This window comes from Lolium perenne, chromosome 7, assembly GCF_019359855.2.
Source record: "Lolium perenne isolate Kyuss_39 chromosome 7, Kyuss_2.0, whole genome shotgun sequence".
Taxonomy (NCBI): Eukaryota; Viridiplantae; Streptophyta; class Magnoliopsida; order Poales; family Poaceae; genus Lolium; species Lolium perenne.
In genome coordinates, this window is record NC_067250.2 from 123,939,838 (window position 1) to 123,956,960 (window position 17,123).

General features: G+C 43.9%; 1 protein-coding gene and 1 long non-coding RNA gene across 4 annotated transcripts; one reads left to right on the forward strand and one right to left on the reverse strand.

Annotated features, from left to right (window-relative positions):
* The first annotated feature begins 1,453 nt into the window (after nucleotides 1-1,453).
* On the forward strand, nucleotides 1,454-5,982 carry LOC127318491 (uncharacterized). 3 transcript variants are annotated; one of them, XR_007861902.2, is made up of 6 exons: nucleotides 1,454-1,654; nucleotides 1,921-2,023; nucleotides 2,368-2,611; nucleotides 3,563-4,175; nucleotides 4,267-4,497; nucleotides 5,473-5,982. It is a non-coding gene; the product is annotated as an uncharacterized lncRNA (long non-coding RNA). The 3 variants fall into 3 exon arrangements; XR_007861901.2 differs by having other exon boundaries at nucleotides 1,454-2,023; XR_011749385.1 differs by having other exon boundaries at nucleotides 1,454-2,023; nucleotides 3,990-4,175.
* An 8,639-nt stretch (nucleotides 5,983-14,621) lies between these two features.
* On the reverse strand, nucleotides 14,622-16,247 carry LOC127318420 (uncharacterized). Its single transcript, XM_051348902.2, has one exon. It carries the CDS (start codon nucleotides 16,101-16,103, stop codon nucleotides 14,901-14,903), a length of 1,203 nt encoding a protein of 400 aa, XP_051204862.2. The 5' UTR covers nucleotides 16,104-16,247; the 3' UTR covers nucleotides 14,622-14,900.
* Between the last annotated feature and the right edge of the window lie 876 nt (nucleotides 16,248-17,123).

A 17,123-nucleotide genomic window follows, 5' to 3' on the forward strand; every position in this document is an offset into this window, starting at 1 on the left:
CCACCGCCACCCCAACCTCGAAGTAGGCCACAACCTTGAGCTACCGGGAGGGAGAGGCGCAGCGGACCGACCGATCACCACCAGGCACAGCCACGCCGCCGAAGACACCGGATCCGCAACCGTCAGGGTCACCCTCGCCACCAGCTGCATCGCCGAAGATCACCCGGCCGCCGCAACCCTCGTTAGGGCAGCCAGGCACGACGCACCGTAGCTCCACCGGCCAAGGCCACCGCCCCGGATCCCGCCCAGGACCACACCCCGCCGATCCCCGACAAGCCCCGCTGTCGGCCGGCGACCGCCGTCGTCGATCTCGTGCCTCCTCCGCAAGCGCGACGTGAGAGGGAGCCTTCCGCCACCTAGAGCACCACGGGCTTCACCCGCGCGTGCCGGCGGCGGCAGGGAGGAGGAGGGACGGAGAGGGGGGCAGCGGTGGCACTTTAGGGTTTCCGCCCGAGCCGCCCTAACGCGAGGGGTGACACGGGGGATCAGACGAACCTATCTTGCCTGCGTTGTTTTTTTCAAAATTTAGATATATCTAAACACTAGTTCGTATAGATACAACCCTAAATTTTAACAAATATCACATAAACTTCGTCTGACAGAGGAAGTATTACATCTGTACTCAACATCACTAGACGAAAGCTAGGGTTTCTAAAAGTCAGATGATAAAAAATATCGGCACCAGAAGTCCTAGCTCGGGTGCCATCTATAGCCCAGCCCCATTTCGAAAATAATCTATATAACTACTATACTATTTGGGAACAAACATCTTTTTTCTTAGAATTTTGATTTATTTTTTAGATTAACCATGGGTAGACACGTACGTTACTCAATGGTTAATTTTTGCTGTGATTTTCTTGTGTGCACTTCGGGCATCCTCTTGCACTTTTGTTTTATTCCTTTTCTTTGTATTGTGCTGGGCTTCCTTTTATCATGGGTGGCTCTAGCAAATTATTGAACCGCACCGCTTTGACTCTTTCTGGGATTCGCTGCCCATATCACGACTCCTCTCTCTTATGTCCTTCACAGGCCCATCGTCTCCAGCCCAGGTCCGGTGCTCTCCGCCCCGTCCTCTTCTTCCTCCTCCAGCGGATAAGGGAGACCCTCCGGCAAGGAACGGCCCCGTCATCTTCCTCCCGTTCCTCCGGTGTCCCTCTACCCCGATCCTCTTCCATCCGGCCCAGGCCCTCCACCCGCCGCCCTTCACATCCAGCGCACAGTCTCGCCATCGGATTTATGCCCTAGCTGAGCGCACACCCGTGTGGAGGAAGAAATTCGAGGGTCGCAGGCTCCGGCGCCGACGCGGCGCGTGCGGAGGTCGTGTCGGCCATCATCGACCGGCGCAACATCCTGGGGGCGTTGGGCGCGAGACCCTACACGCCGCCGTCTGCTTTGGCGACGATGTTCCATACAAGATGCACATGGTGACCTCGCACATCCTTCCATCCTCGTGGCTTGGACGAGGAGTTGGCAGAGGAGCGAAAGCAGCCTTCGCTGGCAGGTGAGCAGCCAGCAAGGCCCGTGAGATGGGCTAGGACGAGTCAGGCAAGTGATTCTATCTCATGCAGCTGTGCGCTCCCTTTCTTTGCTTCGAGATGGTCACATAACTGAGTGGAGATTTGCTGCCTGCTACTGCTAGCGTGTGATGGTGCAGGTTTGTCTTTCGTTTATTACTATATCCCTTTCCTATTCCCGTCCTTGTAATGTAAGTTTGTTCTGAGATGGGCATGAGGTAGAGAGACTGATGTGATATTTGATTAGACTGTCGATTTGTGCCAAGTTGGTGTGTTTATATTATCTGAAGTTGTTTTGGTGTGAGTTTTAATTCAACTCGACCGGTGCGTCATAAATTTGTGGCAAATAAGATGAATTTCGTTATGGCCGGTCACTGAATTAGACATGTTGGTTGTTTGTTTCCAGGTATTTTGATGCTGTTATTGGCCAGAATCATATAATCTGCACCATTCTATTTTATAGGATGAACCCATGTAATCATCAGGGTGTCATGCTCGGCGCAATACAGGTTCGACCTTGACAACAACTATGTGATTGTATGAAATTTTACATTTTTAGAATTTGTTCTAAAAGTGAGTATTTGAATATAGTTCATCTCAGTCTTGCACCCATTACTCTAAACTGAAGTAATTTTGTTAAGCATTACGAACTGTCCACCAACGTTACTGTCGGAGACGTCTTATGATATTTATGTGTGCTGCTATTATGTCTACATAGTTCCACACAACATTCTAATTTGATCAGTATCTTGGGTATTGCAGTACAGATTTTGAGTACATATTGCATATTAAGTGGCAGCTGGTTGTTCCTAATTCTGCCTCTTATTCCTCTTTTATCTACAACACCTTTCAGTGTTCCCAGGTCTTCTTGCTTTTTACAGAGAAGAATCAATGGCTGCTCCTGACGTTGAGTGTGGAGTTATTAGAACCTTGCACCAACTTAATCACTTCAACAAAGGTTCTCTGTAGAAAAGTGATCAGCCGTCTGGAAGAGAGAGATAGAAATGTAAGGATGCTAATGGACTAATGGTCGGTTGCACTGCATGCCGGAGCTGTTTCATGCGATCTCATTGCAGACCGTGCCATCATATGAGAAGGTATGCCACTTACTCAAGCATGTTAGATTTTGGCATAAAAGTTCCCACTTTTTTGCATTAACTAATACGCTAGAAACTATTATAACTGATTACTTGAAACCCCGGATGAACATTTGTTTGAAGTTATGAACAAGATATTTGCTTTCTTGATGGATCTAGAACACTATGTTTTTATTGGATAGCCTATCACTGATAAAGTTTAGTGTCGTCACATAAATTTAATCTTTCTATGCATTGTAATCGTTGTTTAATTGATTGCAATAGAAGAAATATGTGGCCAAGGTTTCCATTGCAACAATTGGTGTGGAATACGAAATTATGTATATTGTCTCATTAGAAATCTGAAAAGGAAAATCATGCTTCCACGGGTCTAGATGAGTATATTTTTTTGTTTATATTATCATGTAAAAAATCGTATGTCTACAATCTCCAGTGTCTTATCAGTTATCTTTACACTTTCGTTCACCAATTTTAATTTGTTTGTGAAGATCTCTCTTAGTGCTTTTACATTATTTTCATGGACAAATGGTTAGTCTTGCTTAATCCAGATTCTAATTTTAATATTCGCACAATTCTTCCATTGTCTCACATGTTACAGCCCAATGTGCTTTGGATATTCTATTTTTTTATAGGGAGAACACACTAATATGTCTTGGTAGTTTCCAAATTCTTTGAAGAATCTGTAATGATATAACTTACCAAATGGAAATCTGGATGACATCAAAAACCTAAAAGCTCATGTGATGAGCTGAAGTGTCAATACAGTACATGTAAATTTAGCTAACATTTGAATCCAAAAAGGTATACTTTTTCATTGAATATCTTGCCACATTGTCATGGTTTTGGTTTGCTTCCCTTGATTGTCAATTGCCTTTGTTCTGGAACAGGTGATTTTTTTGTTCAAATGTCGGTAATCTATATCGTTTGTTTCTCTCATTTATTTACTCTTAGGATTGCTGGTCTTTTGGGGGCTTCTTCGTTTCAGTTGAGACATCGACTTTGCTTCGCTGCCTTCTTGGGAAGGGAGCATGAGGGAAGGGGAGGCTATCCTCTCTTGGACTTTTGTACCCCCTACTGTTGGATTTCTGTACCCCCTACTATTGGATTACTGTATCTCTTGATGTGGAAATGTTATCCAGCTCTAATTGTATTTATGCTACTGTTGATGCATATATGACTCATTCTCTAAAAACATATTCTGATACATCTTTTTTGGCATAACGTGCTATAGTTTTTCCTACTAATAATGTGGTCATGCTATGAATTTATGATGTGGTTTTCTCTACAACTCTTGGGGGTGCAAGTGAATTTGGAAGTTTTGATATTATTTGCAAGAAAATGGACCATGTGGTTGATGCATATTTATTGTCTCTTTCAGATTTTGGCATAATGTGGATGGATCATAACAACTTCCCGTGTCATAAGATCTCTTTGAAGATTGGTTCTCTGAAAATTATATTGACAAATATTGATCAAACAATTGGACTATACAATGGTACCTTTCTTAAGGCTCTAGGCGAATGGGTCATATAATAAGCCAAGATCATGACTGCAAGTAACAAAGGTGAGCATGTATGCATATCTCGAATAGTGCTAAATGCATCATCTACAAAGTAGTCCTTCCCAATAAAGTGTCGGCTGTATCCAATTCGCAGTTTCTATTTGATGACTCTTCGCAAAAGACAAGCCCAAATGTTTGAGAAGATTGTTTTTTAGTCGCCAAAGCCTCCATTTTCTCAAGGGCAGACCAATGTTGCAGCCTCGAGAGTAACATTAAGGAAAAGCTTGAAGATACTTTCAGTAGATGAAACTGGTGCACCATCTATAGACACAAGGAACACATCATATCTAGAAGACACTCTATGGATTCTAGCTCAAACCTACTGGTATGTATATGATTTATTCATACTCTTACTTTTCTAATATGTGTGCACTGTGTGTTCAGTTTGATGGTGCTTTCTATTTCTTAACTTTCAGATTCTGGTTTGTACGGCTCACTTCATTTCTACGATTCATGCACTCCTATACTGGAGTTTTTTTTGTTAACAACGCTATGGCCATGCGGTGGCCTCGCTTCCGTCTTGATAGCTAACTCTGAAAGGCAAACAACAATTCTGAATCGCAGATAGGGTCGGTAGCTTAGACTAAGCCATTTGTAGTCATGCATTTGTCTATGCTTTTTAAAATATAAGCAAACTTTCCAAACAACGTGGTATCTATAAATACTGTCACATGGTTCTTGCAAACATTTATAATTAGATCAAAATATAGATCATCTCTTTTCCATATATTGATCTCTTCAGCTGATCAGTACGAACTGTCTCTATTGTTATTTTATACAATTTGATGAAATTACCGAGATGCTAAAATATTTCACATGAACATAAGGTTTGCATTATTAGTCATACTTGGAGTCTCTTTAGGACAAGCAGAACAAGCATATGGAATTGGTTCAAACAAAGAAGTTGACCCATCTAATGTTATTTGAAGTACCGTTGATGTGTTACCACTCCGTCAACACTTAGTTACTATGACGAAAAATGTCATGTTCTGTAACTTTTTTGGGGGAGTGCTACTTTTTTTCCCATTCCCTATAGATACTTATGCAGTTTTTCATTCTGTGATACTGACAATCTGAAATATCTTGGCTTATTGCTTATTTTTCTCTTACAATTGCAAATAACATTATAAGAGAGTTGCCCCCGACCTTCTGCAAGATAAGATAGGTTACATTCTATTCATGAATCTTCATGAAAAAAATGTTAGGGAATATGCAGTAAGAGATATCCTTTTATTGTTGGTATATCACATAAAACTTAACACTGTAGCTCCACTTCTGAACTGTTGTGCACCACTTATAGGTTTGGTTGTTCCTCGCACCAACCTGGTTGTGTAGTATTGGTTAGGGTGATAGAGAGTCCAGCTGGAGGTCTTCTCGGCTTTGTCGAGGAGCCCAAACAAGGATTTAAGAAGAGGACACTGATTCCCTTGGACGATGAAGCACACTCGGATCTTTGTTCACCAAAGGCCAACAACTCATCATCTTTTCCCGCAACAATGCGGACACCAATGCAATGAAGCACACTCGGATCTTTGTTCACCAAAGGCCAACAACTCATCATCTTTTCCCGCAACAATGCGGACACCAATGCAAAGCACTGATGGATGGGAACATCAGCACTACCACATCCTACTATATATGTCATACTTCTGTTCAAGTAGAAACTCATGTCTTTTCCATGTATTCTATATGTAAAATGATCCACGAACTATGTTGTCAGATCTAATCACTTCAAAAATGTTGTTAGATGTAATTACATCTTAGTGTACTTACTACTTATGCAAGGCAATGATATGAGCTTTGTAATCAAGTCTAATGGTTAATAGCACTAACACAAAACCTTTACAAATTATAATCATCCATATCATCCAGAGAAACCTTCTTTGTGTATGCTGCCCGGTATCAGTCTATCATGTGTCCAAGTTAATTACAGTTATTTTTATGTCGTCCTTAATGTGGGTAGAATTCCATATATTCCACTTATTTACTTGATCTTAAGGATTAACTTTTCATGCACCTAACTTCAGTGTATTCTGTATCCAACTTCACTGCCAACCATCTCAAAATCTACTGTACAAACAAGAAAATATTAATTATTTTCATCAATTCAAGCATGGTCTGAAAAATATTGCAACCATCACAATATACAATTGGCGCGGCGTGCCGCCGCGCCCATCCATTGCTAGTATCCTTAACCCCATTTCATATGTCAGGGCATATGCCTTATCCTCATCTTCTCGCTCCACAGCAAATATAAATTTCTATGCACGTCGTTTCGCGTCGTGGCGGGTGGCCATCCATGATATATCCATCGATAAACTGTGTGTATCTCGAGCCTTCTCATTTTTCAGACGGATCGCCAGCTTAGCCGTGACGTCTAGCTAGCCGTTCTACTGCATATGCTGGGCGCGCGATGGTGTCCCAGAGCTTTGTCTATCCCACCGTAGCCAGTAGTTTGGTCGCCCCTGTGGACCTTGTGGTCTCAAAATGGACGTGGACGTCAGCCCAATTGTTCTCTCGCCCTTCTTGGTCCGGGTGCTGTATTGGCATGGAGCCAAGATCCGGATCACACATAATGGTGTGTTCTTACTTTCGAAATGTTATTGTTGTTTGTCCTCTTCCTCATCTTGGACTCTGGAGATGTTGATACACCCGCAACCCCTCCTAAGAAAAGGGTCAGGGAAGGAACGGTTGATGATGCCAACCTCATCCTTTAGTACAACCAAAAGTGCGAAAAGCGGAGAAAGAAAAAAATCTACCTATTGAAAGAAAAAGAAAAAGATCTACAACATGCTAACATAGCTAACAACAAATGGTTTCATATTGCAAAATATTTAGAGTTTGTTTCAATTTGAACCGTGCATTTGTGATACGGCAATTTCAGGTGACTTAGATTTCCAAAAATTCAAACTAAAGATGTGTGGTACCAATTTTTTGAGTTCCTGGCTCACAATCAAGTTGCATACTGGTATCATATAGAATACACCAAAACATATCCCCATGAACTGTGACATGACCTATTTATACCACGCTCCTAGTCCTAGCTATACTTTATCGCTCAATTTGGTGCCAACTAGTCCAATTTGTTTTGGATTTGAAAACTTTTCTAATGTGGCAGCTTGTTGGTGTAGGCGGTTTCAAACTTGATCTGCGAGTAAAAGTCAGACCCCAAAGTCAGACCAGGATTTCCTATTGTCAAGTACTGTAAGCTTGATGATGAATAGAGTGTCCGAGTCAAAGTCAAGGGCATACTCTTAAATTAAATCATAAGTGGTCTTCCAGCTGTTACACATGATTAACTTAGGTTTCTGCTTCGGCTAACTTGAAATATCAACACTTGAAACCTAAATTTGACTTTCACTGGCTTAAATTTTAGTAGTTTGGCGTAACCGATAGTTTGACGTAAATGAATCTTAAAGTCTCTTTACAATTGAAAGAGAACCGGTAATGACTAGTTTTCTCAGTTCGGAGTACAATGCATCTGTCTGACTCTCTAAAGCAGAAAATTCAGACATGGACAGTTTGCATAAAATATTCGCTAGATAATAATTTGTGTACAAAAATGTAAATGTGTGACGGTTGATGATACCAAATTAACGCGTGTAGGATATCTCGAATGAAAAGTTCGCCGATCATCTGACCTCTGTTAGACTAGTACTGTCCGTGCACTTCATTCTTTTCTCTCGTTCTGAATTTTCTGCTGGCATAAGTAGGAATGCTATAGATTGTTTCGCCAGCTTAGATATTCGATGACTGCAACAGTTCTGTTATAAAACCACTGTAATAGTTAAAAGAGGCAAACCCAGCACCTGCAATTAGGTGCAGACACAACCATGGATGGTCATGTCTTTTGTTTAGCCCAAAAGTGAATGATAATACTTGATTGGCGACGCCGGAACTTGCCTTAGTCACTGTCAGTATTTGTCGTGCATAACAACTCTTACTGATTAGTGGTTAATATATATGCTTGGCGACGATACTTTCGTGAACTGATCCGTGGGTTGAACAGGTCGGTGCGTATTGAAATCGTGGCTACATTAACTTGAATGAATGGAAGCTACTAGTTAGCAGGTATATTAGGTATAACAAATTGGAGAGCTGGGTTGTCAGTTCACCGGACAGGATGCCTGAAAGGGCAGCAGGGGTTGCACACTAGCAGCCGCATCCACCCTTGGATGCCATGCACTCACGCCACTACTACGTTCCGTCCAAGATGGCAAGATCATGCATTGTATTCCAAGTGCTGTGCGAGAATTGACATGTGTGATGGCTAGAATCAATCATTTGTTTCATGATGCACTGTACCGCCTACCAGATTGGTTAGTATAGGTCTTAATCAGTTGCATGTTGGCTTTGGTGATTCAGAATCTCGGTAAATGCAGCTCTGCCTAATCTGCTCTTGGCTTTGGGGATTCAGAATCTTCGATGAACGCAGATGTGAATGCATGACACTGACGGTCGGGGCAACGTCCATACAGTTACCCGGTGAGGTTCAGTTTTCAGTGTCACGCTGATGCTGCATCTGAGGGCACACTCTTAATTTGACATTTGCATTGTACGGTACGACAGTCCACGACGCAAGTACTCCGTATAGTAACTGAGATTGGGTAAAATACTAACATTCTGTGACACAATTCGATCTGATAACTAACCTTGTTGTCGTAAGCAGTAGCAAGGAGATTTTGTCATCTCACTGGGAAAGAGGATTAAGGGCCAATAAGATAATATGACAAGCCCAAACGAGTAGCTGCAGACATCCTTTGCACTCCTTGAACTAAGGTGGAATGTGTTGGTATTGGTTTACGACTGTATTGCACTCTGCTGTCCTAAACTTGTTCTACACGCATCCGTAGAAATATCTTGAGGAACCTAACCACTTTTCTGCTCAAATCGCAGCCCTTGTGAATACATTATGCATCTGCTGATGCAATGTCAGTGTAGATTCATCCAGTAAGATCCTCCCCATTCCCCAATATATTTGACCTTCTCGTCGCATGTACGGTCCATTACGCAAGTAGCAATGATAAGCACTCCGTACATAATACAGTTTGGTTTGACAATGAAATAAGTCACCGGAAAGGAGGCTTCAAGGGCCAAAGCGTTGCACGAGCGACTAGCCGCGCACATCCTTTGCGTTCCATGAAAGTTTACCATAAGGGCGCCTCGCCGCTACTGCACTCCGGTGATCCAGCTGCTACAAAATGGCACGCATGGATGTGCAGAACCGTTCTCCTTGACCATGTCATCTCGGGGCGCGTTTGGTTTGCCCGCAAAACATGCAAGCTGGTTAGCGACTCGTTGGATTGAAGGAATTTCATAGAACATAGGAGTTTTTCTATGGAATGCATTTGAATCATAGGATTGAGTTCATCAAATTTCCATGGAATCCATTCTTGTGCTCTTCATTTCATAGCAATCTTAACATGAGCTTAAATCTCATTTTATTTTATTTCCTTTGAGAGAAGTCTAATACACTTGCACTCTATCTCTATCTAATCTCTCTCTTCAATGCTATAAATTTGTGTGTTTGTTGTTTGTTCACCATCCAAAGACACCTCATACAAAATTCTTGTGCTTCGAAATCCTGTAGCAATGACATCTCAATCCTGTATTTTTTCTGTTCGTACGTTTAAAAAAATTTGCAATCGAAACAGGGCCTTAGATTCAGTTTCGGTGATGATGTATCTGTCCGAGGACCTAGTATTACTTTGACATTGGCATTGTATGGTTGTACGGTCCACTACGCAAGTAACAGTGGCTTCTACGATTGGAAAATACCAGTAACATTCCATGACAATCTACCGCAGAAACAGCTCTACCAAAAGATATTACGACAATCTAAAGCTGTACTGATTTCTTGAGAATCTTACTATTTCCTGCTAAACTTCAGGCCCTTGTTAATACATCATGCACCTGCTGATACAATGTCAACTAGAACATGAAGGCGCGCGTACAATGTCAATATAGATTCATCCAGTTAGATCCTCCGGATTCCCATTACCACGCTGATGTTGCATCATCTGAGATTTGACCTTCTCGGCGTATGTACGGTCCATCACGCAAGTAGCGATGATGAGCATTCCGTATTTCCGTACATTGTACAATCTGATTTGATAATGTAATAAGCAATCGTAGGAAGGCAGTAGTAGGATGTCTTGCCATCTCACCGGAATGGAGGTTTCAAAGGCCAAAAGCACTGCGCGAGCGACCAGCCGCACGCATCCTTTGCATTCCATGAAGGTTTTACCAGGAGGCCGCTTCGCTGCCGCTTTCTCCAGTAGTCCAGCTGCTCCAAAATCGGACGAATAAATGTGCAGAACCGTTCTCCTTTGACCATGTCATCTTGTTTTGCAACCAAAATTTGCTAACGCCTGGTGGATTCTGTGCCAGGGTTTGCTATCGAGATATTTGCACTTTTGTTGTAGCAAACCGTACACCAACGTGGGCTATCTTAACAGGATTCGGTTTACCACTGATCACAGACCAAATTAACACGTTAATCTTTGTTGTCCTAAATTTTTTTTATAACCAGAACTGTACAGAAAACTTGTTTGGAAAATCAGCTTAAATTCAATTAATATACCATATAATTTTCTTTGACTCAATTTTTTTTTAGCTCAGCGAGCGATTTTAAGCTATTCTGTACCAAAGACAGATCGCCAAACAAAATCCAAATGCAGAAACACACCCAAATTATGATATCCACCGCAATACCAATATCTTGGAGCATTTAACAATTTCATACTAAAATCACGGCCCAAGTAAGGAATGCATCTGCGGATGCAATGTCAATGCAGATTTATCCAGTTAGATCCTTCCGATTCCCAATACCACTCTCGTGTCGCGTCATCTGAAATTTGACCTTCTCGGCGTACTATATATGGTCCATTACGCAAGTAGCAATGACAAGCATTCCGTACAATTTGATTTTAAAATGAAGGTTTTGCCGTCATTGTAGGAAGGAGGTTTTCACATCTCACCGGAAAGGAGGTTTCAAGGGCCAAAGTGTTGTGCGAGCGACTGGCCGCCGTGCATTGAGTTCCATTAAACTTTACCAGAAGGGCTCCAGACTCCATTGATCCAGTTGCGCCAAAATGGTAGGCATGGATTTGCAGAACCATTCTCCTTGGACCATGTCATATATGTGAACTTCTCCAAAATTTTCATGTCAGCATCAATCAAACATCATCCATATGAAGATAAAATATATCAATTCATGAAGCGCTACGTGAATTATACGGCTTACTAAAAAGGCAAACAAGAGTTGCATAATTTCTAAATTTTGGTTGGCCCACATTTAGTTTGCAATTGAAATTATTTCAAAATGCCACAGGAAGGTTTGCTAACTGCACTTTGTTTGTAATAAACCAAACACTAAATTGGCGATCTCAACTTGGTTTGACAAAGGTGCCTTCACATCACCTTTGCCTTTAGATATGTTGGAAACTGGATTTTCAGAACTGTTCTTTCCAGGGTGGTCACACATTTTTTTATGTTTGACTATCATTTAAAAAATAAGTATCAACAAAGAAATGTGTAGTCAAAATATCGCATTGGAGACCGGAGTTCATTCTTTGTAGCAAACCATAAACAAAAAGTATCTTAAGCAGAATATGCTGTAGCCCGGAGCATTGGGGACTATATCAAGAAATTGGTCAAAATCTCCTTTCAACAAAAAATGATTATTCAAAATGGGCCCAAGCCTCGGAAATTCAAAGGTAATCTCGAACTCATATGCTCCCGCTGGAGTAGGAAAATTGAAAAAATAGCAAAGAAATCAAAACAAGCCAAATTGGCGTGTGTTTTCATAGACCCCGAAATCTCAACGAAGTGTAATCCCCTGAGGAGGTATCGTGGTATCATTTAATCTCAGTCATCCTACCTTAATTCCGGACAGTTATCGTTTAATCTCAACCATTCTTGTGTTTCACTTAGAAATTGTGTTTCACTTAGAAAGATACCTCTCGATGGTTTACACTGTTTTGAGATTTCGGAGTCTATGGAAGCACAAGCCAAATCGCAATTTTTTACAATAGATATGGACATGTTTTTATAGCTGAATGCAAAATTTCCCTGAGAAGACATGTGTATGCTCTGCGCAATAGAAATGAAATTTGGTACTCAAAGAAATGAATTGTGTGGCTTTTTAGAGAACTCTGATTTGTTCTTCTTTCACATACCACCACACATGTCTTTTCTTAACGAAATGTTTATGTGCAGTTGGGACATATGTTCATATTCGTTGTAAAAAAAATATCAGTTTTCTTAAAGAAAATTGATTTTTCGATTTTTCCTTCTTAGGTAGGAGCATGCGGAGGCTCTGAGCCAAAACGCCTTACCCGTGCTTTTTTTTTGCGCCAGGCTGAGAATAAGAGTGCTGCTAGCTCCTGCAGATTAGTCAGACACGATAGAATGCGGCATGCCGTAGCTACAAATCTAGTGCTGCTAGCTCCTGCAGATTAGTCAGACACGATAGAATGCGGCATGCCGTAGCTACAAATCTCTCACGGCGACACTGTATTGAGAGATTTCACAGAAAGCCCAATCCCGTGTAGTTTCGGGCCCAGGGTGAGGTTTGAAGTTCGACAAGATGTTCCCTCCCTCCGACTCATGGGCTGGTGTCTTTGGTGATCAAGAGAGCCGGTCACAAAAAAATGTGCATACACTCATCCTACCATATGAACTCCTTTGAGAGACTGAATTCAAAGAGACTGAGCCAAATTCACCACATGCACCTCGCTATCGTCATTCGAGAAACTGAAAGAAAATTCAGAGAGAAGCCAAAGCGTCAAACCTAGGGATTGATTCATGGTGAGCTAAGGTACCACTACCCCCCTAACCATCAAACCACAGGTTAGTAAACTGCAACCAGCTAAACCATACGCCAATGAAATTTAGCCGCTTAACACTATCCAGCTTGAACCTGAGGTTACTGCAAACTCATGGCATGGTCATTGTGATCCATTTCCTGGACACATGGTCAGTTGGTCACCAAAAGTAGATCCCAGCAACAAGAATGACAGCAACATAACAAAATGGCTTTGTTTCCGGCTATGTTACAGTCCAGGGAATTCAACTAAGATTCGACACGAACGCAGATCAGATACACAAGATAAAACCAGCCAGCATTTGATAATTACAAGATGATACAATGCATGTTACTAAGTAAAGTAGAGATGCAGATCATAACATTACCTACTGAAACCAATGGCCGCAAAAATATACAAGAACCACCAATGAGATACACAACTAGCACTTCTGCAAGTTTAAGACTGAGCATATCAGCTGGGTTGCATACTTGCGTGTGCAACCCTTAGTCTGTCTCTGGCAGACATATGGAAAATTGTGTAACTTGTTTTGAAAAAGAAATGTGAATGTTCATTATGCTGTAACATGCATTTGGAGCAAAAACATGTCCATGCACATTCTCCGCCACTAAAGCAACTTGGTAAAACCTAAGGACCAAACTTTGCAACTGCACATGTCATATCATGATGAACATCCATGTATTTTCTATAAATAACATCAACTTTGAAGAGGAAATCTAATATAGGTTGTGTGCGCAACCATGTAGGCACAACCCAGGCTATCAAACTTGATGCTACAGAGGTCAACAATTCAAGGGATGAGGGTTACTAAGCTATCAAACACTAGCAGTACGGGTGATAGCTACATGAAGTGTACATAATTACATCTAACAAAAGTCAAAAACATGGGAGACTTGCAAAATTTGGTGAAAAACATGTCCATGCACATTCTCTACCAATAAAGCAATTTGGTAAAGCCTAAACACCATACAACTGCAGATGGCATATACTCATATCATGATGAACATCCATGTACTTTCGAAACCGGATTAATAAGATAAGTGCCACTGCAATTATTGCGTATTTGAGAAATGCCACAACAATTTTTAACCCAATTATCCTCGAATACAGAATTATTACAGTGGCATATATCAAATTAACCCAAAACCCAGGTTATTGAACTTGACGCTACAGAGGTCAACATTGTAAGGGATAAGTCTGTTTACTAAGCTATCAAACACTAGTGTAGCTACATTAAGTGTACCTAATTACATCTGACGCATGCTCCTGAGTCCTGACCACTCCAACATAAGCCATTTGCAAAATAAAGTGTATCTAATAGCTACATTATGTGTATCTAATAACCCAAGTTATTGAACTTGACACTACAGAGGTCAACATTGTAAGGGATAAGTCTGTTACTAAGCTATCAAACAATACTTTAGCTACATTAAGTGCATCTAATTACACCTGACGCATGCTCCTGACCACTCCAACATAAGCCATTTGCAAAATAAACATTAAGTTTTAGTTCTTCCCGTGGGAACCTAGCAGCTAGCAAGCACCAAGAATATCCCTACATCAAATGCAACACGATTCATACCGAGACATGCAGAATTAAAAAAAACACTTACGGTAAATATTGAAGTACTTAACCAGATATAAATTAGTATCTAAGCAACACAGGTCAGAATGTTTGACAGGAAGCGACGACTCCTTGTTATAGACCTATTTGGTTGAGGTAAGCATACCCTTGCCCACAAAGTTAAAGCAACCGAATATCTATATCCAAAAGACGAAAACATCAGAACATGACTAATATACGAACTAGAAGGACACATTATGTCATTATCACCCTTTTTGAGCAAGTACTCGCCATACAATGCATGGAAAATCCAGAAGTATGTCAATTTGAACCCACTCAGTTAGCACCCTCGAGTGCATCAAGCACCATCTTTACCGTCTCCTTCATGAGGTCCATCCGACGCAGGTGCTGCCTGATCTCTGAAAGCTTGAACTTCTCCAGCCTCTCCTCCATCGCCAGTGCCCTTGAGCCTTCAAGCACATCGAAGGCCTTCCTGAAGGCCGTTCCACTCGGTTGTTCCTCGGACAGCTCCTGAACAGCCTCCCACAGGTATGGGTACATGCCGTTCCCCTTCCCACCTCTGTTGCAGTGCCCCATTGCAATGGTACTCGCAGTCCCATTCGAGACAGTAATCGCCTTCAGCCTTCTATTCGCCCTGCGGTCAGGGCCTTCCCACCCACCATCCATACCCTGCTCCTCGTCGCTCTCCCCACTCTTCTGCTCCTCATCGCTATCCCCAAACCAGTAGTTACCATAGGCAGCCCTACCAGCAGCATCAGCACCCCAAACCATCTTGCTAAGCTCGTAGACGTCACACTCATGCACAGTTGGCAATTCCGGATCCTGCCCATCCTTGGTACGGGCCACGAGCAAGCGGAACTTGTGCTTGAGGCGCCGGACCTTGTCGCAGAGCTGGGTGGTAGACGCCTCCGCAGTGAGCTGGCCACGGATCTGGCTGTGCAGCTTGCCGGTCTCCTGAGTGGACGCGGGGAGCGCGCCTTTCTTGGAGCGGTAGGAGATGAGGGAGCGCAGGATGGTGATCTCGTCCTTGGGGCTCCACACCCGCGGCGGCCGCTTCCGCCTCTCCGCGGAGAGCGGGGAGCTGCGGGGCCGCTTGGAGCGCTGGGAGGGGCGGCGCGGGCTGGAGCTGATGGGCTTGATCTTGTGAGGGTCGACGAGGGAGTAGCGGCGCGGCGGCGTGGCGTTGTCCTCGTCGGATGCGGCGGCGGCGGAGATGTCGGAGTCGGAGTGGGGGCGGGGGGAGCGCTCGCGGCTGCGCCGCGGGGAGGGGAGCCGGCCCTCGGCGTCGCCGTCGGCGTCGGAGTCGGAGGCGGCCGCGAGGTCGACGGCGGCGGAGATGGGGGTGGAGGACAGCGCGGCGGCGTTCGGGTGGGTGTTGGGTGGGGGGGTCTTGGTTCGGGAGCGGGAGCGGGAGGGACATGGGGACGGGGAGCGGTGGTCGTGGGAGGAGTCCGCCTCGCCGTCGGAGGCCGAGCCCGGAGCGGCGGAGGCGGCGGCCGGGCGGCGCTTCGGGGCCATGGTGGGTGGAGTGGGGAGTGGGGAGTGGGAGTTAGGGTTTGGGGGTTTGAATCTTGTGGCTGCGAGATTTGCTCGCCGCTGCCGTCACTGTCGATGTCGATGTCGAGGCAGAGCGTCGGGTCACAACTCACAAACTCCACTGGCTAGTTACATCAATGGACCACGATAACCAGCAATCAAGAGTGTGTGTGCGCTTTTACTCAACCAAAAAGCAGAAAAATATGCGTGCTGGTACTTTAAATTAAACAATGCAAAAAAAAACCGATAGAAAATATCTTTACCATCTTAGAGCATCTCCAAACGCCGCCCCCAAACATTTAAATTACTTTTTTTTAACACAGAACCATTTATCAAATACTCATGAACAGCCCCTTGCTCATCCTGTACCGGCGCCGAAAATTGTCGGCCTGTGTTGCGTCGTCGGCGAAGTAGTCGTTGTGCAGCATGGCATGCCCCTCCATCCTCTGTCGGGGCTTCGACTTCTTTCTTCCCGGCCTTGATCCTCCGCGGCGCGGCCTCTTCCTCTTCTCGCCTCGGCGTCGAGCAATTCCTGGAGGGACGCGATGATCGGCAAATGCTCCCGCAGTCGTCGTCGAAGGCTTGCTCGTCCTCCGGCGAGGCAACCATCTCATCGTCGATGTCCATGGCTGAAGCAAAATCAATGGTTAAATTTGCGCCGAGGCAGACGACGCAACAAACAACGGCCAATCGCGCCTACCTGGCAAGTCGTCGAGCACCTTCTGTGCGCGGAGGTGGGGCGGATTTGACGGCGCGTTCTGGGACGCGCTGGCGATACGGCGGCGGCACGACCGGCGGGAGCCCCAGCCGCGACAACGGTTCCGACTCTCAGCAGAGATCAGACGCCCAACCGGCTGGGAAATCCAGCGGCGGCGGTGGGGTGGGAGGCGCGGGAACAAAGGAGCGACGAGAAAAGAGGCGCGAACCAACGGTTTATGCAAATAGTCGCCGACATGTGGGAGCCCGCCTCGCTTTTCGTTGTGTCCGGCGTCCCCGGTGCGT